Raw genomic sequence first — 21,955 nt, 5'->3', positions numbered from 1 at the left:
TAGGCAGTGGGGGTGCGATTGTTCTTGTTTTTCAGTGGCACCATCTATGGCCAGGAATTCGACTTCTGCCACGCCATTCATACCACCAGAACCCGTTTATAGGGCGGGTCACATTCACACACAAAGGAGGAATTACATAGAACACACAGAGAGAGAAAGTAACATCCATGCCCTGCCCGGGATTCGAACCCAGGACCTTTCAGATGCAAGGACAGTTCCTTGCCTCCTACACAGGCCGGTCGGCAATTGTTTTATTACATACTAATATAAAAAGAAATTAATAAACTATTACTCTTTGGAAATAAGAGCGTTTTTTTCGCACACTTAAATAATATTTTCGAATGCATTAAGTAATAATTAAATACTATAATAATATTTAACGAATTCTCCATGCTTAATTTGCTTTCTTTTTCTATTTTACAAAATTTTAGTCGCACCTGTTATAGACTCTCAGTATTTTCCGGACACTATAACAGCTAATGAGGGGGAGAGAGCAAAAATCATCTGCAGCGTAACGAAAGGTGATCCACCCATTCGATTCAAATGGCTCCAAAATGGTAAACCATTTGTTCCAACCGGTAAAGTTACAGTCCAACTGCTGGAAGATTCTTCCATCATTCAGTTTCGGAGAATAAAAGCTAGTGACAGAGGTGCTTATACTTGCATTGCTACAAATGCCGCTACATCTACCAACATTACATCCCAGCTTGTTGTAAATGGTAAGTAATATACCATCTATATAATTCATGACAGCATTATAAGTTTGAAACATCATTGTAACTGCTATTGAGCCAAATTATGAAATTTTACTACTGGGCAGTGGCTAGTTGTACCTTTCACCTGTGACCTACGACCACTTCATATCAAAAGTTTCAAAATTTTGAATGACCAAACAATTAATATTTATAATGTAAGGCGTTTCTTTTGAAGCATTTGTCAAAATATTGTAAACATAAGAATAATTTTTTTTCTAAAATAGAGAAAAATTTTAAGATACAAGCGTGATCTAAAGTAATTTTCAGAAAAGTGTGTTAATGTTGCTGCTTATCCTCTCTGTCTGACGGAGTCAGACAAGATCCACTAGTTCGTTAACTGAAGGGAAGTTGAAGACTAGGAGAGGATTGCTAAAGAGATCCTCCTTAGAGAGACCCATGCAATCCAAGTTGTGCTCAGGAGAAGCCTATTTGGCACTTGGTGCAGGTTACAAAGGTTTTCCTGCCCTCGTTGAAAGTAAGGCACTTGATGTGACCGATAGCAAGCCTTGATAGAACAGTCCGGGTACGTTTGTCGCACGGGAGGTCAAAGGACAAACCCGGTTATGATCCCTTGCACCAATTCTGGGTTGGGGGTGTTTTCCACTCCTCCGAGATTTTTGATTTTTCCCGAGAGTATAACTCCAAAAAAGTAAGTGTGGAAGAGGGAGTTGTTGTAATCCTTTAACCCACCTTAGCAAGAATATCGGTCATTTCATTCCCGTGGAGAGAAAAAAAACAGCATCCGTATCAAAAGTCAACGAAGTCATTGGTGAGGGAATGTGCAGCTTCAGTTAGTCCAAGGACCGGGGCACCAGTAGGTAGAAGTCTGTCTTGGCTCCTTCACCTACTGATATTTAGCTAAGCATAATGGAATGGCCTTCAAGCCTTGGGTGGCCCTACCAGGAGTAAACTCCCAACCTACTTCACCCATTCCGCCCAGGGTCATCCTCCCGCCACAATGAGGCAAACAGTAGGACTTTGGGAGGGTATAAAACAGGTATGAACCGGGGACCTCTCGAATTTGTAATAATGATAATAATAATAAATGCACATAGAAGGAACAGAGTGAGTTTATTCTACTATGTTCTAAATACATAAATAAACATACTTAAACGAAGCATACATAAACAAAGATTTAGGGACAAGAACAGTTTATGTTAATTTTTCACAAAAATGACGATTGAATCACCATTTGATGCATTTTCTGGATTTATAACTACGGTCAGTGTGCGGGTGGGTGACCACTTGGATCAGTCTGCGTAGGGACCGAGGGTGTGCGGTATTGGTCCTCGTTAAACTGTGCTACCGTAAAGTGCTAGACTTCGCGCGCAGGTCGTCGGGCTTCCGAAGCGGGGGTGCCATCCCCTCCGCAGAGGATCAAAATTGTGATGTCATGACTTTGGATCATCCTCCGGGATGTTTCCCAGACCGTCGCCAATAGCCCATTGTGCAGCTCTAGTGCAACGTAAATTAACAACAACAACAACAATAGACAGAATTTATTGTGTAACAATATGTTTTACATATAATGCAGCATAATTCAATGTTTTATTTTTAAATAATTTTGTTTCATAAATAGATTTAATTTATTTGCTCGGAAGAAAAGTTGTTCATTGTTTTATGTTACAATAAGTATAAGTTCAGTCAATAAAACTGACTTAAAACAATAAATATCTTCATAATAAAGGTAATGGTATTTTATTGAAATTTTCCGGTATTTATTTCCAGAGCACAGAGCCTGACAGATACAAAATTTCAATATCCCTTCCAAAGGTACCGGAACTAGAGTCATTATGAAGCATGATATAATTTGGCCAATTGATTTTCGGACGCTGCGAGTTCCTCCTATATTAGCGCATTATCATCGAAAAGCATTATTGGATGAGGAACTGCGTATTTGACTCTAGATTAATTTAAGCTGTGCATATTATTATAACTTTAAGTATATTTCCTTTACAAAGATTGCGATATCAAACAAGTCTAAATTGTTAAATGGATATGCCCAAGAAACTGAATCGGAATTATATACTTGATGATAGGAAATTTCATTTGCTTAAAAAAAAAAAGATGAAGATTGTAATAAAAATGGACATGTTTCCAGCTCACCAAAATAGATCTCCCAGTCCTTGACGAGAAGGAGGAAAACATAAGTAATTTGAAACAGGAAATGTAAATTTGCCAATAAAAAATAAAGGTGTAAAACAAAACTAGAAAAACTTCACTCAAGACTACTGTGGTTTTTTTAGTTTTGTTTTTCATCTTCATTACCCATTTTCAGCAGGTTTTCTTAAAATTTTTATTTACTTCAAATAAGTTTTGTCTTCTTCATTCACGTCTTGAGTATGGGTGCCTATTTTCAAGAACTCGAAACATTTTGACTTTCAATTATTTTTATTTTCACATTTCCAACTCTAATTGAAGCTTTTTTTTAACATGAAGTGAGTTGAAAACATGTTTTTAATTTTTTTCAAACTTTCGCATTCTTTGACTTTTTGCTATATTTAATAACTTAATTCGGGGCTCGGAACTGCCATTTTTCAAGCTAAGAATATTGTTCAATTTCCCTTTAAATTTTTGTGTGAAAATCACATTTTGATAAGAAAAAAAAGTTATGTGAGAATTTCGAAATTTTTTAGCTGTTATCGTATCTGTTTGAAACCTATTATTGTTTATAATCAAATCCTTGAACTTATACTTTACAACAGTTAATAGTCTCCTTAGAATACTTAATATCTGGAAGGCTCACCTAATAATCATATTTTACAATAAATTATTTTTAAGTAACTACCTTTTTTATATTTTTTTTTATTAAAAAATGTATACAATAAACGCATCCAATTTTAAATTTTAAAATAAAAATGAATCTATATTACAATTTTATTTCATTGAGCTATTTTCATTTAAAATATATTTAAAAATATAGTGCCTGGGTGGCGCAGTTGGTTTGTCGTCGGCCTTCTGAGCCCAAGTCTGCGGGTTCGATCCCCGACCCAGACACCGGATTTTCGGGATGCAGAAAATCCTCAGCGGCAATGTCGCATGATTATGCGGCATGTAAAAGATCCCTGGAGTGCCTTATTGGCTCTTGGCATTTCCGGCAAAATTAAATTCCCAGTGCATTTTAACATCCAAATAGAGTCTCGGTGCTGCCATCTAGTGTGTCAGAAGCTAGACGTCCAAATTAACATGGCCAACGGTATCTCACCCATTGTGGAGGTCCCGAAAGAGTGGATACCACCTCTGGAGAACGCACTAGGTCTTCTCATCGGCAAGACCGATTGTGCAGCTCATTGGAAATAAAAAAAATATTTAAAAATATAGATCAAAATTAAGTATGTTTGCTACTGGGTATCAGCCATATCTAGCATTTTTACAGTAGCCACTTTTCGTAAAATTGAAAATTTAAAAGATTGATAAAACTTGATATTGATTATGTGAGGGCATTTCCTTTGAAAGGTTTCTTATAATGTGGTGAGCATTATCTCAACTTTCATTTCTAAGGTAAAGAAAAAGTTTAGAAAACAAGAGTGAAGTTAAGTAGTTTTCGCAATAGAAGATTTTTTTTCCTTAGATAACCGTCGTTGAATCGAAAATTTTGAGCTTACGACAATCAATGTTCAACTTCATAGCTTTGTAATTTTGAGTCCAATCCCGAATACAAGAGAACAGCTGGATCAATTATTGATAGAAAATAACCTTCGTGGGGGACTTTTTATAGAATTTGCATTTGATTTAAGCTGCGTACCTTACACGGTCAGCCTTACGGCAAGTGGATTCTAATTCATGATCCGTCTACCACTGAGGATATTTAACGGAAGCACTGCGATCGGTGCGGGATTCGGAATTTGTATCCAACAACAGTTAGCTGGGATTTGAGCCCGGGTCATCTCCTTGAGAGATGAGCACTCTATCCTCCAAGACACCATGACTCAATTCAATTTTTATTAAAAAAATTTTTAAACACAAGTGAAAGAAATTTTAAAAAATATTCAAAGCACCTCTTTATTGTGTGAACCAGGTTCGAATCCCAGCGATGACTAGTTGATACGAATTCAGCACCCAGCTCGCACCAATCACACAGCCAACGTAAAATATCCTCAGTGGTAAACGGATCATGGGCTATAATCCCCTATAGTCAGGCTAGCCGTGGGAGGTTTTCGTTATTTTCCTCTCCTAATAACAGAAAAACGGGTTAGTTCCATCAAAAAGTCCTTCACGATAACAAATATCTCTCAATACTTGACCCAGAAGTTCACTTGTCTTCTGGATTGGGTTAAATATTACAAGGATATGGCGTTGAACATTTTTAGCCGTAAACCCAAAAATTGCGTCGTCAGTTCAACGACGGTTATAAAACAACTTGGTATAAAGAGGTATGTACTCATAACGATTTTTATGTGGTAACTCTAGAAGCTATCATTTAAAGCATTATTCAGTCTAAAATTAAATAGCGAGAAATTCTGAAACTAAAATTAAATTATTAACCGCAAGTGTACATTTTCAGTCCCCCCGACATGGCTGTCGGAACCCATGAATACGTCAGCGGTGTTGGGCAGCAGCGCTTGGATGAATTGTTCTGCTGAAGGATTTCCTACACCCAGCGTTATCTGGAGAAAAGCTAGAGGTTCGTATCTGTATTATGCATGGAAATTACTAAATGCATCAATGGCACAATTTCACGATGAGGGATTTAAACGTTATCAGAACTCCCCGCCATCGCTTTTCAGAGCCCGTATCCTTTCAACAATCAATACCTTCGAATTGTTCTAGTTTCTGTGCATATGAAATTACCCAAAATCTATTGGCAGAGGCAGGGGTGGGTTTTCCATTAGAGCGGAAATATGCGCATATTTATTCTATCATTGATAAATAAGTTGGAATGTTATGACGACGTTCTTCAAACGTTTTGGTGGGGGAGATTAAATGAGAAATGTAATCAATTGTTGATGTTACGAATTCTTATGGCGGGTTTTCACCGTTTTCCAGTTTACGAGCCCTTCTCAGTTGAATAATGGAATTTATGATTTAATTATCAAAAAGCTTGCGTATGGTATTAAAAGTTATCGCTCATAATTGAAATTAACTTTTCGAATTTAAAATACTTGAAATAGTTGCGTATTTATTGGAGGATGCATTTGATGAATCCTTATCCGGAATGAAATGAATAGTTTAAAGGTAATAAACGAAAGATTTAATAAACTATTGTTAAAATCATCAGTTACCATTTTTTGAATGATGCTGGTTGCAAAGAACAGAAACTTTAAGGGGCTATAAGTAACAAAACTATAGTTTCATTATCGATCAATTTCTAAGATCGAGATATATAATTTATATATATTTTGAAGAATTGCGTACTTCACAATTCCCTCAGGGGCTTGAAGGACTTATAAAATATTATGTGATTTCCAATTAATGATATTTTTATGAGGTTACATCAAAGATTATGTGTCCGTGCCCCCTAAACCACTTGATTTAACAGAATTAAGACGCGAGATCATGAATCTGTTACCATTGATCTTGACGTGTTAAGTTGGTTGGTTGGTTTCGTATGCATGTTTAGGTAGAGGGGTGCGATTGCTCTTGTTTTCCAATGGCGCCATCTATGGCCAAGAATTCGACTTCTGCCACACCCATTCGTCGCACCCGTTTATAGGGCGGACCCATTCATACATCCATTCATTCAGCCACAAATCGTAATTTTGACCTGAATCAGAGAACGATCGATCTCCAATTCAGTACCCCCAGAGGTATTGATTTGTTATGGGAACATGGAGGACTTTGCGATTCGACAGGTTTAACGTGCATCAGTCGCATTTTACTACACGGGGAGTCTTCAGCCGGCGGGGTTCGAACCCACCAACTCACGAACATGGGCTCAGCGCCCTACCGACCAGGCTATCCCGGCCGACCCGTTAAGTGACATTGTTAAGTAAATGTGACAAAAATTTGACATCACTTAAAACCTGCCGCATCATCAAAAATACAATGTTTGCTGGAAAAATGCAGTAGTAAAATCTGTTGAAGTATTGGTAATATTTTGTTTGTTATAAGTCTTCCAAGCCCTGGACAGAACTGCGACGCACCCTGCAGTGTTAATAAGTAACTAAGATATTAATTTGTAACTAATGCATTTTGGTAGGGTACTTATAGTAAACATGCAACTTATCTTCAATAAAAAGGTGACAGTGAAATTGTTTACAATATATCTATTGTAAAAAATCAGCTCTTAAGTTCGAAAAAATATTTTTTTATTTTTGTCGAAAATATTCTTTTTTATCCTTTTTACCAAAATACCATTAATTCTTGTGATTTGAAGCAAAAGATGTTCTGTAAGGAAAACTTTTAAAAAAGATCTAACTTTCTTACGAAATTCCTTAAGGGTATTGGATCATATATAATTGTAAAAAAAACTTTACTAAAGACCACGCTATCTATCAAAACTCAAGCAAGATTTCTGAAAAATCGTACAGAAAGATTTTCTGTTCAATTTCTTAAAAAAAAAAATCTTTGCACAGTTTTTTCAAAATTTCGCTGTACTTAGTAAAATAATCATGAGGTTTAATTTTTTTTCCTTTTAAAAAAGCTTAAAGAAAATTCTTCCTTAACGAAAACAAAGGAATTTTGTGCCAAACCGATTATGTTTTTCTTTCAAGGATTTGTGCTAATTTCTTTTTACTTAGAGAAATTTAAAAACATAGTTTCGCATTATAATTTGTATGGATGTTTGCGAGGATCACACATTGTTTTTCTTGAAATTACAATTGATAAAAAATGCTATGCTGGAAAAATCTATCCTAATATATAAAAGCCCAATACACAGTACCATAGTAATCCCGTGAATGCTACAAATAACTAACACCATTTTCTAACATTTCTATGTTAAAATGTTTTTTTAATAGATCTGTGAATTACAGGTTAAAAAGAAGTTACACTTTACTCAATGCAGAAAATTATCATTGTACTTCCAAGTGTAGAGAGAATCAAGAAAAGTTTTATGTTTAAAAAAGATTTGAAATAATGTTAAGATTTCTAGATACTAAAGATGCAGTCTTGAAAGTTTAAAATAGGACCTTAAAAATTGAAAAAATAAAATAGTACTTTCTGTAAATTAAAATGTAGGAAAATAGACACAAGATCATATTTTCTCTGAATAATCAATGCCTTTTTTTCGACAGTTAAGGACAATACAAAGGTCAAAACTTTGCTCCACTTAAAAATAATTTTTTATTTTTTGAATTTGTTTTCAGACATTTTGATATAATTATATACGGATTTAAAAATTATTGCCCTCTGAAATGAAAATCGTTAACCCAAAGATAATTTAAGAAAAATATATTATGTTTGTATCTTTTATTTTATTAATATCTAATTCAACTGCGATTGATAAAAATAATAAAAGGTAAGATGTATTTGTTTCTTAACCTCTTTTATGTGAGGCATTTTCTATTCCTTACTTATGAGTTTAGTACTTTTTAAACACACTTAAAAACGTTTAAATGACAAATGCCATCTCAAGGGTCACTCTCAGGCAGGAAAAATTTTTTTCACTTCGTCCATAGGTTAACTAGGGAAAATCCGGAAATCCCATGTTTATTCAGTAACTGAAAATTTATGAATAATATTATTATTATTAAGTGATAATAATAATAATCAACAATTATAATAATTAATAATAATTGAAGATTTAATTAACATTTAAAACATTTATCTGAAGAAATGAAATATTTTTTTACGTTGCATTTCTTTTTTGAAAGTATTGCTTTTTGCTCTTAATAAGTTTATTATATTAAGAAAAGCTATCCCATATAAGACAGATAACTTTGATTACTTTTTTAAAGTTTTTCTTCTAGAAGAAGTATTGTTTCTTTTTATAGAATAATATGTTCTATGAAATTTAGGGAAATTCTTTTCGCATAAATCAAGTCAGAAAACAATGAAAACGCTCACACAGCTAAACATTTCACAAAATAAATGCGATATTTTTTATTGCACTTCAGCCTTAGAAACATTGCGTTCTTGTCACTAATAAGCTAATTTATTCTAGAACAATGCAGTGACATTGAATAGAAGTACAGCAATCAAAAACATCTTTTAGAATGTGTATTTTGAACGTTTCCACCATGGCCATCACATTGAATTTGGATGTTGCCCAACATATGAATAAATGATTATGTATACAGGACAAGAACATCCCAGGGAAGATAAAAGAGAAAAATTATGAAATTAACTGTGTTTGGATAGGTTTCAAGAGTAAAATTTGTGAGTCCAGGGTTTGCGAAAATGGGGAGTCTTTAACGAACCCTTTGATTGCGGCAAGTTATGAAAAATTCCAGATAAGTCAAGACAGAGAAAGTGGAATATTTTACTTATACCATTGTTCCGGTAGTGAGTTGGAAGCTAGCCAAATGTAAACTTTGCCTTTCTAGTTCTCGGCAATCTTTCAAGAAAGTAAACCGAAAACACTTTAGATAGTATGCATCACAGAAATCAATATCTTTCACTTATATTTAAGTGATTTTGCTCTTTTGAAATCTATGATTACTTTTGAAAATGAAACAGATATTCATATGTTTTAGAAAATGGGTGAATGTTCAATGTCTTTTGTAATGAAAAGAAGAATTAATACGTTCAGAAACAAATTTGAAAATGTCTCGTAGGTGCCATATGTACTTACTTAAAATGTTTTGCGTAGTGACTCGAAAGTTGAAAGAGTGGTGTAAGTCACTAGATGTGGAGACTGAAGACAAGTTATCAATCGAAACAATTAAGATAAAGTGAATTTAAGTCATCGCCCATAATTTTTAAAATTTCACTCTCTTAAACTTAAATAGGATTCTGAAATTGCGAGTATGGTCAGATTTTTCTAACCAGAATTGAAGTAGGTTACTTAATTAAATATATAAGCAAAATAAACACAGTAGTGGAATAAATGAATAAATAATTCCAAGAAACTGAAGCGGAAAAGTATTGTTTGAATTAAAAGCTTCATTAGCTTCAAAAATATACAAATTGTAAAGAAAAAGCATAATAGGAAACGAAATATAAACTTTATTTTTTATATTTCAAATCACTTTTGTATCTTTAAAATCACGTCTGCCAAATCTTGAAAATGGGCGCCAATTTTTGAAAGCTTGAAACATGTTGATTGTTATTTTAAAATTATATATATACATGCATAAATACAAAAGAATACAGTATAATGAAAAAGAGAAGACGAAAATTATTTTTTAAAAAAATGAATAAACATCCGAAGAAAAAGAAGATATAATCTTTTCATCAGCTCACACGATTATATCTGCAAAAAGGAGTGCTTTCAAATATTGTATCAATATAGCCAAGCAAATATATATATATATAAGAAGTATATATATATATATATATATATATATATATATATATATATATATATATATATATATATATATATATATATATAAGAAAACTAAAAGAAAAAGTTTCAATTCGCCATTATACTACTTATCGGGGTAATAAGGGGCGTGCTGCCACGAAGAGGTAAGTTTGTGTAGGGGGATCAGATGGTAGCCACAGGAGGCTAGTTATTCATATAATTCATTCTGAACTTTTGAAGATATAAATCGCTATAATTTTAGTTGTTCATGTAATTCGGAGTACTATTCTAAATTTAGCATATCTATTACTTTCAATTACATTTTCTAACCGATTTATACAATTGGGAAAATAGAAAATGTTTAAATAATAGTATTTTTCAATAGTAGTTTTTTTTTAATTATAGTATTTTTAAATGATAGTAATCTTCAGTAATAAATTTTTCTTTTCATTTTCTGAAAGATAGCTGTCGTATGAGGCACTATTATCAAAAGTTTGATAAGTACAAAAAAAAACCCATCAAGAGCGCGCAAGTTAAAATGAAAAGTTTAATCTCAATTTGAAGATAATGAGGGAAGAGGCCTCTTAAGAAGACGCTATACTGCAGGAGAAACTTTTCATGACAAATTCTCCTCTCAATTGTTATTTTAAAATTTAAAATTTTGAGTAAAGTCAATTCAAGTAAACCTAGAAGGCTGAAAAAATACCTCCTACTGCGTAATCTGGAGAAATCCTGTCATAATTTATCTGAATTTTGATGCTTTAAAAATAGGGTTTAAAACTGTATGTTAAAATATAGGCTAGAAGCATAAACTTAAAAGTATATAAATTTGATAAATACTGAGCTGTTTGTTTTGACACGGATATGAAAAAATTAAAGATTTGGAAGCTAATTTCTTTTTTTCATTCCTGCATGACTCAATTTGCAAATAACTTAACTAAAAATTTAAAACTATCTATTTTGTTAATGTAATTCGCGTTGCAAGTAGATATTTTGAAGAAATATAAGTAGTTGTTGGAAGTATGCGCTTAGAGTTCTTTAAAAACTCGAAAATTTATAAAAGTTTGCGTCAATTATTGTTTTGCGCCTTTTCCTAGAGAAAATACGTGAGGACAAATATTGAATTCAATGTAAGCTCAATTGAAGAAATATTTCAAAACAGGAAAAAAAACACGAAAAAATCTGACTTTTTATTATATCTAAAGTTTTTAGTCGTTATACTTCTCTGGTTTACTTTTCGGATATTTTTTGTTATTGTTTCTGGCAACTTTTGTTATACTTGTGGGCAATTTTTCAATATTTTTAACTATAGGAACCAAACTGTCTTTCCTCTAGTGCTTATACAGGACTTCCCAGTATTATTGGGACTAACTTTAAGGGAAAGTATTGGGCATCAAAACTCAAAATTGGCTTGCAATCCATGGTCAGAAACGTGAAGAGAAAGTATTATGACAGGTACCAGAAACAAAGGGACATGAGACTGAAATCATTTGAAATCATCCCTCGCTCAACTTAGATCACAGAATGAGATCATATGTATCTCAAAGATACTATATGCGCTGTGGTAATCCCATGCTAGCGATTCGGCCATGAATTGGCAGACTTGCTCCTGCATACCTCGAATTTGTTAGATATTGGCCGCAAAACGAATGATTCCTGCAACCAGGCCCATTTAGGAATCCACAGATGTCGCATACACAGCACTTTTTATTGCACCTTAAACATAGAAATCCATGTTTCTTAAGTCAGGAGAGCATGGTGGCTAGGGGACTGGTCCTCCACGTCTAATTCTTCTTGTGAACAACAACACCTAGGGATGAACGAAGACATTTCTGACCGTAAGTTGCTTCGCAAATCTGAATCTTTCAGATGTCCTTTATCTCTCTTAAAATTTGTTACAGAAATCCTGGGACACTCTGTATATCTATTATTATAATTTGTAAATGCTTTGTTTATTTTTTAAATCTTTTTTAAAAAATTTTAATCGCGTACATATTTACTAGCAATTACAAAAAGTGTACCTTGCGATACTTATGGACTTTCAACTTTCGATTTTTTTTTAAATTATAACAATAAGGTTATCATTTTAAGCGTCCACATTTCTAGTAAGCTTAGTACCTAGGACATTAGTTCGTAAAAAAATAAAGAACGAAAGAATTTTGATTATTGATACTTTCAGAGTTTATAACATTGAATTTGCATGGACTTCATTTGGCATTAATAACAATTAAAACTATTACTTTTAGTGTTATCTTTTCGCGAGTCCTTATGCATGGTGAACTTGGCACTTAGGATAGTAATTCGCAGGAAAAAAATTATTCATTTTTGATACTTGTAGCGTTTCTTTATGGTTCATACTTTTACAAATAAGGCTGTAAATATTTCGTAATTGCGTTACAAAATATTTACTGTTTGTAACTGCGTTACAAAAGTAATAGCAAGCAAAGTATAACTGCTTCATAATATATGACCAACCAATATCAAATATTAAAAAAGATTGAATTCTTTCCTTTTCGAAATGTATTAAGAAGCACTTTCAAAATGGATTAAAGCCGCTTATGGCGTTAATTGCTTTCCCTTAAAAATAAAAGCAGAAAATAAAGTTGAAACTGCATTCTTCTCTGGACAGCCAACTGCTTCGGAGCAGCGTTGCTAAGCAACCGCACTGAATAGAAGTGTAGAAAATCAAAATTCCCGGAAATGAAAATTTTTGTAAAATTTGTGAAATGAAGTTTATAATCACAGTAAGAGAAACTGTAACTCAGCGATGAAACATTTGTTTTTAAATTTTTCCTCACATCGATTAAAGTATTTCCCTCAAATATTTTGTAATTAATGAAATTCCACAAATGTTTCCTCTAAATTCTTTTCAGAAAAGCAATTTCAACGTGGAAGAAGAAAAAAAATGGAAGTGTTATTCATATTTTTAAATAAACATTTTAAAAATCTTTAATGGAGAAAGATCATTTTAACAGGAAATGTTTTGCATAAGATATGTTACAGCATTTTTTTTAATGCAACTTCTAAAATTCTCGTTATTTTAAGTTGGAGACGTTGTAAAAATGCTGAGTTTTATGTCTTTTAATAAAACTTTATGGGTGTAACAAGGTTTAAGACTTTTATCAGTTTTTCCGCAACACTTATTTCACTGATATTTATTACACTGAGTGAAACTAACATACAAGATGAAACTGTAAGTGCTTGTTGTTGGTTATACTGTCTAACGCCATAATAATTAACTTTGGATCATACTTTCGTTACTTCTAAAGAAAGTAAATAGAACGTACTTTTACTTGCACTTCAGCCCTTTTCAAATTTAGTACTTGTACTTGTTTTTTTTTCCTTTTTGAGAAAAATTACAAGTATTAGTATCGAGAATATCGAGAAGGAAAATTTTACATTTTTTAAAATTTTTAAAAAAATTTTCTTTTTAAAAAAAGTTTATTTTCCAAATTTTTGAAATTTTTTTTTTCAATTTATAAAGTTATTATATATTTTTTACCAGCTAACTTCTTTTTCTAAAAATTTTGAAAGATTGTAATTTCCAGAAAGGGAGAGGGAGGCTGGTGGGTGGGAACGTCAAACCCTATGTGTGAAGATATTTCCTTCCTCATAAAAAAAACAACATAATTTTGTTTTAAAAAATCAAAATGTACTGTAGTTATACTAATTCATTTGGTAATTTTTTTACTCATATGTTAATACAAATTCTGGTTTTCAAAATTATAGTTCTTATTAACCCACTAGTAAAAAATACAATATTTAAAAGATAAATTTAAGAGAAAAAATGGTTTTTATGCCATTTACTGAGGTATCAAGATAAAATTGCCAAATTTTACCACATTTAACAAGTTATTCCATGTATATGAAATCATATTTAATTATTAACTTTACCAAAATCATTAACAAAGCAAAGGTAAAAATTACAGAGCTTTTTGGTGCCTCCATAGAACCAGAAACACGGTAAATTTTACTTTATTCTGGTAGTTTAGACCACAATTCTTTTCTCACTGTACGTACTGTTGAAGATATTTGTACCAAAAATTTATGTTTTTGCATTAAAAATTTAAATTTTTCATCGATACGACATCAGAGCATCAGAGACTATTTTTATTTTCTAAATGTCATCTAAAAATACTAATGTTGATAATAAGTAACATTAATAATTTTGTACTCAAATAATATTGATAATAAGTAAGAAATTGAAATTTTTTTTATTTATTTAAAAGCTAAATTAATGGAGAACAGAAATTGTACTTATTCACATATGAGAACCGTATAAATTTGCCATATTGTTAAAGGCACCAATAATGGTTAATTAAATTTGGTAATGGATGCAAATTGAAACAAAAAAGCTTTATATTAAAAAGCTAAATTAATGATGAACACAAATAGTTCTTATTAGTGTATGAGAATTGTATAAAGTTGTCACATTTTCACTGGTGCCAGTGATGCTTAAGTAATTTAATAGGTTTTTTTAATAAAAAGATAAATTAATAGAGAACAAAAATGGTATCTCGCATATGCAAACCGTATAAGATTGCTAGTTTTATTGACTTCAATAATGCTTAATAAATTTTGGTGATAGGTACTATTGTTAATATAATAAGTACAGGCTTTAGTAAGTACTAAATATACTAATTCTGGTTCCAAGATGCCAACTATAAGTGCTGTTGAAGTAGGTTCTTATGGCCTTTCGAAAAGTTTAAATACCGGAAATAATTAATGAAATGGTAATTTGGGTGGACTGTATTTGAGGGTGCCCCTTGATTCTTGCCAAGTTGGGATTGTAGTTGATCGCCAATACGATGCTGGGCGATGTTGAAACCCAATCGTGAATCTGATTGGTTTAGATTTTAGCGTTATTTTCAAATGTTGAACGGTATCAGGGATGGCGAACCAGTGGCACGCGTGCCACTTACGGCACGCGATACAATATTTTGGGCACGCCACTGATCACAAAATTTACTATGAAGCATATTAACAATTCAATTAAAATTCACAAAAAAAGAACAATTAATGCCAAGAAAGCAATTAATAACCACAAAAAAACAAGCGAACAATAAATAACTAGCAAAAAAAAATTAACTAACATCTTATAACCCTAATATAAGTTATTTGTCATCTAATCTGCAACAACAGAAGTCACACTGATGTTACTTTAAGTTGAGTTACGCGTATAACTGAAACATTGCAAAAGTTGAGAATTGCATTTTTTGTAGTAAATAAAAAGTTTTGAATTGATAAAATTTAGTATTATTATTTACCCAATAATCACGAAGTCAAAACTATTTGTCGGCACGTCTATGACTTCATTGCAATATATTTTAGAAAAAATGGCACGTTGGTGCATGAAGGTTCGCCACCCCTGGTATATGTAATTTCAAAGGTCCGTTCGTTCTACGTTGGATACCGGCTGGTAAGATTACTTTTGCTTCTGGTCAATAAGATCGAAGGTATGTGGGCAGTCATAAAAAGGGACTTTAGAAAAAAATTTCATCGCCAGTCCGGTACCACAGACGCCATTTTCGATTCGTATTTCGCCGAATTTATGTGGCGATGGAGGCACACAGATTCTATTCATGATAAGTTTAGACAGTATCTTACTGCTATTAGAGAATTCGGTGCATCACCTAAATCTGAGGATATTCAAGCTTAACGAAGAAGTGAGTTGTTTTTTTCCTTTTCTTTCTGTGCTTACTCCATTAATTTTTGTTTCGACTCAAAATGCATTTCATTGAGTTTATTAATTTTGCTCATATCGGGTTCATTGCAATTTTATAAAGTTTTGGCTGATGTTTTGTTGAAATTTTTCAATGCTTAATTGAAATATCATTATATTTTGTCAGCCATTCTTGTTATCACACTGTTCCGCCCAAACTGGAATGGCGCCAAACATAAGTCGCCAATTTCGCCAAGGGGTACCCTCAAAAATATTTTTACCGGTAATTTTTAAATATCAACTACGGTTGACCTCGATAATTATGTCAAATTACACTGAATACAGTTAATCTTTTCTTTTCTTTTTTTTTCTTTTTTTTTATTTTTTTTATTTTTGATGGATGAATTTCTAAAAACATGTCTTGTTTAATCTAATAATAATAAAATTAAAAAAATGGAATTGCTTCCACTGAATTATTTGTGTTAGTATGAGTTTCAGTTTTGCACATGATATCGTAGATCGGTATGATGCATAATCAAAACTGATTAATGGATTATTCACCTTTCTTAACAAACTGTGCGAAGATCGGATATTCATCGAGTTGAAAATAATATAGTATCATTACATATAGAAATAATTTTAACAAATCTTTTTCAAAGTTAACATTTTACGATCAATAACTGAGATTTATATTTTTAAAAATTTTTTTTTAATCATAAGTTTCGCTTTTATGATATCTTATCTATTGCACAATAATGAGTTTTACGCTGAGTTTCTATTTGTTTACTTTTCTAAAAATTGTATTTGTGTTTTATATGAAACAATGATTTTTATTTGGTATTCATAACTTAAACAATACATATAAATTATTGCAGCTTTGAATTTATTTGCAGTCTTTCGAGAACTTGGAAAATCTAGCAATGAAAAATCACCCGGCATTTCCGGTAAAAGCTCGTATTCTTAAAAATCGTATCTGTCATAATTCTTTCTTGGATCTCTTGCGCGTATCACTTTCCTCTGCAAAACACTTGGGCCAAAGCCAGAGTTGGGGTGAGGAAAACTTTATGTTTTAGAAGAAAACGCAATGAGAAGGGATTTGTTCTCCGGTTTTCCATTCCACTCCCTATTTTTTCCCGACTCCAGGATTTGGGAAAAAGTGAATTGAACCATGAAAAAAGTAAAATCACTTAAGACTTGGCATTTTTATTACAGTGAGATGACATATGACTTTTTTTCGTCGTAATGAATTTGAAGCTATGATGAGTTACAGTTTACTATTTGTTCTTTTTTCTTCATTTCTTTCTAGAATGTTTCTAAAGTTGTTCGTTGAATGACAGTAAAAACAATAGTTATGTTTGACTTGTTCATTTTTTCACAAAAGAGCAATTGAATTTATTACATTTAATCCGAATAGCAGGTCACGAGAGGAATTATTTATCCGCAATCTATTTGCTCTTGCTTTTCTTCTAGTCTTGCTCTATTAAGAGAACAATCATTCATCAAGGAATGTACAGTCGGCAAAAAAAAAAAGATATCACCCTGAATAACTTTCGTTCTAATGATCGGATTTTCACGAACTAAGTGTTAATCTTAATGGTTCCTGGGGGTGACCTCAAATATGCTAATTAATTAGTGCTAACTATTAATTAAGTTACGAAATCAGACACAAAAACGTACTTTCTCTGAATAAACATATATTTTTTCTTACATATTTGGATTTTTAACCTTCAAAATATAGGGGGTAGCCGCAATCTGGGAAATATGGTCCCCATAGTTTGGTCAGGAGAGCGATCCAAAGTTCGTACCCCTTAATGTTAATTTCACTTTTTACGTTTTTAGTCATATTTTAAAAAATAATAAAGCAATTCGAAGAAAATTTCACCCAGTCATAAAACTCATTTACCCAAAGATAATTTCACGAAAAAAATAATTTTTAATAATTGTTAATTATTTTTTATTATTTAATTAAATTAAGGATGAAAAATTTTTGAATTATAAGGTATAAATTTTTTTATACCATATTAATCTACATATTTTTCAATTGAAAAATCTAAAGTTTCAACTGTTTTTATTTATTAGAAGCTTAGAAAAATTAAAATGAATTATTTTTAAAAAAATAATTTGGCGACAATGAAGAAATGATTAAATGGAGCGATTAATATTAAAATGTGATAAACTTGCGAGGAACTTGACTTCGCGCGCTTAGCATAAAATTTCATTCATATTTTTTTCGCTAATAATCGTTTGCTTATCTTTTCATTTTTATTTTTTTAAGCTATAAAATACGATGTTTCTTCTTTAGTCGTCTAAAATTCTATTTGCAATTTAGTAAAGAAATTTGAATAAAACATTTTATTGAATAAAATACATTTTATTCAGAGAATGTGGAGTTTTATAAAAGCATGCTTCTGATAGAATATGATTATACAACAGATTGTGCTTCTTTAATGTGATTATTTTTTATTTATTTTTTCTCAATAACTGATAAAATTTCAATAATATACATACGAATGAATAAATTTGGAATAAAATATTCATCAATTTCTTGAATATATATTTTATAAATATTAATAAAAATACGCAGTCAACATTTTTAAGCATCTCTCACAACATCGCAAATTTCTCAAAATCTTATAGGGTAAACTAACCAGTGAAGGAATACTTAAGCTTAGCTTGTCTTTAAAAAAAAATCATAAAAATTTCAAAATTTGTAATTTTAGCTAAATGACGTATTTGTTATTAAATGCATGTCGATATATTTGTTATTAAATGCAAATTATGTAAAAAAATTTAGATAACTTACATAATATTGTTTTAAGCTTTTGGTGGTTTAAATAATAAGTAGTTAGGAATCCTTAGGCCACACAGATATCTGTCGCCCTGTAGATGCCTGAATTGACTGATGTTAACACAGGCGGGCATTAGGAAAAAAAAAAATCTTTTAAGTTTTCGTGCCCCCATTTCAGTATCTTAAGGGCCTTACGAGCTCTGTTTAAAAAGAGAGTATCATATCAGATATATATATATATATATATATATATATATATATATATATATATATATATATATATATATATATATATATATATATATATATATATATATATATATATATATATATATATAACAAAAATAATCATAGTAGCAGTATTTGGTGGTAAATGTAGCTTATCGTAATTGAAGAATATGCTGTGCGACATTTTATGGTGAATTTGCGAACGTAAGTTTCAGAATGTATCGAAACATGTGGATGCTATTTGCTAATCATCTTTATCCAAAGAAAACCATGTAACGTAAATATCTAGCAAAATGAAGCAATTTTTTAAACAATGAATCATACAATATGCAACATATTATTTCAATATCTTATTCTTAAACATAACATATTTCAGTGTTTTTAAAATGCCACTAAACATTCAGCAATTCATTGAGTTATAGAAAAAAGAAATCGTAAATTACAGAAAACCTTGTGAATGTGCATTAGAATTACTATACAATCTACATTTTATTTTTCATGCACTTTTTTTTTCTTCAAACTTTCATGCCTAGAAGACTCGATTAAAGCTGTAAAAATCATTATCCCTAAAATTTTGTATATAGCTATTATAAGTTATGTTAATTTGATTTTAGTATGAAATCCTCGAATAAACATAGCAAAAATAGCATAATCTAAATAATATCAGATAAAAAGTTCATGTATTTAAATTCTGAAAACTTATAAATCGATTCAAATTTTCTTTTCAAAAGAGATTAAAATAATTTTTTATTTTATTTATTTATTTATTTATTTTGCTTTTTGGACATAAATGAACTTAAAAATTGTCTATTGCCTAGAAACTTCGAGGTGTTTTCTATTAACTATTAATTAAACCTCTCAGAGCAATCACAAAACATTATTTCAATTTTTTTACAGTCAGAAATTGGTTGCCTAGCAACCTAGTAAAATTAAGCGTTTCTCTTTTGAATCAGTCAAGGGTTATTTTAAAATATTTATTTGCGCAGGCGACTTTTTTTGGCGGTTTTCTGGACTATCGCCAAATATATAAACCTTTATTGCAACCCAAGTTACGACCCAATTGTTTTAAAATTTTGTCTACCCCCCCTAATTCAAGTGTCTAGATTCCAAATATGTAAAAAAAAATATATGTTTATTCAGAGAAAGTACGTTTTTGTGTCTGATTTCGTAACTTAATTAATAGTTAGCACTAATTAATTAGCATATTTGAAGTCACCCCCAGGAACTATTAAGATTGACACTTAGTTCGTGAAAATCGGATCATTAGAACGAAAGTTATTCAGGGTGATATCTTTTTTTTTTTGCGGACTGTACAATGGCTTTCGTGGTTTAGTCTATATTTTTCGCGAGACATTAGTCTATTAAACAATAGAAGTTAGTTTATAATACAAAAGAAGTTAGTTTATTAAACAAAAGGTTAATATTTATTTAAAGGTTAAGTTTTATTAACTCTCAACTACACAGAAGATATAAGCAAATGGAAATTCTTCAATATTTTAAATTTAAGTAGGAAAATACTTTATAAATAGTACTTAAAAAATTAATTTTTGAACTCATTGCAATTTTAAATTTTTGAACTGAATTTTTTTTGATTTCCCTTTTTTCTAATTAACAAATGAACTATGTATGAAAGAAACAGAAGAGCAAATGCATTTGGTAATGATTTTATGGATAATTTTTTAGATATTTTTTCTTTGTTTTTGCCCAAAAATAGAAACTGAATTTATTGTCTTTAATACAAATATCAGGTCATGAAATAAATTATTTATCTGCAATCTATTTTAGCCCAGATCTTTATTTTTCTTCCAGTCTTGGTCTATTAAGCGAGCAATATATTTCCCCGAGAAATATATTCTCTCACTTAGGATTTAGTCTATAGTTTTTGTATGGCATTAATTTATTGCTTACATTGAACTTAACTAAGTATTGTCTTAATAAAGAGATTAATTTTTAGAAACGTCAAATTCAAGCATGGTTCATACGGACATAAATTTGTTTAAATTCTGTGAGAGTCTGAATAAAAGTTGAAAACTAGTTGTATTTACCTAATTTAAGACAGTTTAATCTTCGAAATTCAGTTATTTATACTTTAAAACAGTTACAATTTTTTTTAAAGTTTTGAATTTAAGTTAAAAAATTATTTTATTTATCATTATTGAAACAAATTAATATTTAAATATTTATAATTGATTAACATTTTCGCTTGACTAATGCGTGATTCTTTGATGTTTTGCATAATAGCCGGAAATGAACTTTATTTATTTAAAATCGGTTTATTTTTTAATTTATTACTGTTTTTAATTTATTATTATTTGTAATTCTTCGATGCATGAAAATTTACTTATAAAATGACTTTATTTTCCATATTTAAGACAAGTTAAACTTCAAACTTATTATTTATTTCTTCCCTAATTAATTAAATTTTTTCAATAGTTTAATTATAAGTTGTAAAATAATTTTATTTACCGCATCTAATATCATTAATCTGTAAATTTACAAACTTTTGCATTTTGTTTACATCTGTTTAGTTTCGTTGCTTTGAAAGTTAGTTGTAGGAATTATTTTATTTACCCTATTTAAGACAATTGAATCATGTAATTTATTATTATTTGTTATACCTCAGCTTAATAAAATGAAGTATTTTTCACTTAAAAATTACATTTATCTATAATCGAGTTTATCGATCGGGTTAATCACAACATATTTTAATAAAACAATACATTCTTAAAAGCAATTAGTTTTTTTTAAAATGTATGTCAATTACTAGTATTGAAAGAAATACTTTTATTCGAGAATTTTCTCTTTTTTCCTTTCTTTCTTCAAATGTGAATCATACGTTTACGTGCAAATGGTTTAATGTGCTTCTGCTTTATCTGATGGCATTACTAAATTAAAAAATGTCCCTAACCGCGAATGATTTCTCATTAAGAATTGCAGACAGTGGATCCTGATGGTAAAATATAATATACGTACATCACGCAAAATAAGAAATTGACCACCCAGAATAAATTTTGGCCTAATGATCTGATTTTCGCGTTTAGGACTCAATCTTAAAGGTTCTGGGGGGTGAACTCAAATATGCTAATAAATTAGTGCCGACAATATTTTAAGTTACGAAATCAGACACAAAAACGTACTTTCTCTGAAAAAACATACCTTTTATTCTACGGATT

At 30.8% G+C, this 21,955-nt stretch overlaps 1 protein-coding gene across 3 annotated transcripts in view; it reads left to right on the top strand.

The window, feature by feature from the left end:
* LOC107448201 (cell adhesion molecule Dscam1) overlaps positions 1–21,955 on the top strand; it is a 255,187-nt gene that overhangs the window by 130,227 nt on the left and 103,005 nt on the right. For all 3 annotated transcript variants that reach the window (XR_006225556.3, XM_071177674.2, XM_043045821.3), the window contains exons 10-11: positions 432–719; positions 5,260–5,379. Coding sequence is in view for 2 of the 3 variants with exons in the window: in XM_071177674.2 (XP_071033775.2) it covers positions 432–719; positions 5,260–5,379 (408 nt within the window). In the remaining variant the exon portion in view is untranslated. The remainder of the gene's footprint in view (positions 1–431; positions 720–5,259; positions 5,380–21,955) is intronic.

This window comes from Parasteatoda tepidariorum, chromosome 3, assembly GCF_982258835.1.
Source record: "Parasteatoda tepidariorum strain Cologne lab strain chromosome 3, Ptep-v5.0, whole genome shotgun sequence".
NCBI classification, from domain to species: Eukaryota; Metazoa; Arthropoda; class Arachnida; order Araneae; family Theridiidae; genus Parasteatoda; species Parasteatoda tepidariorum.
This window is presented reverse-complemented; position numbering and strand designations above follow the sequence as displayed.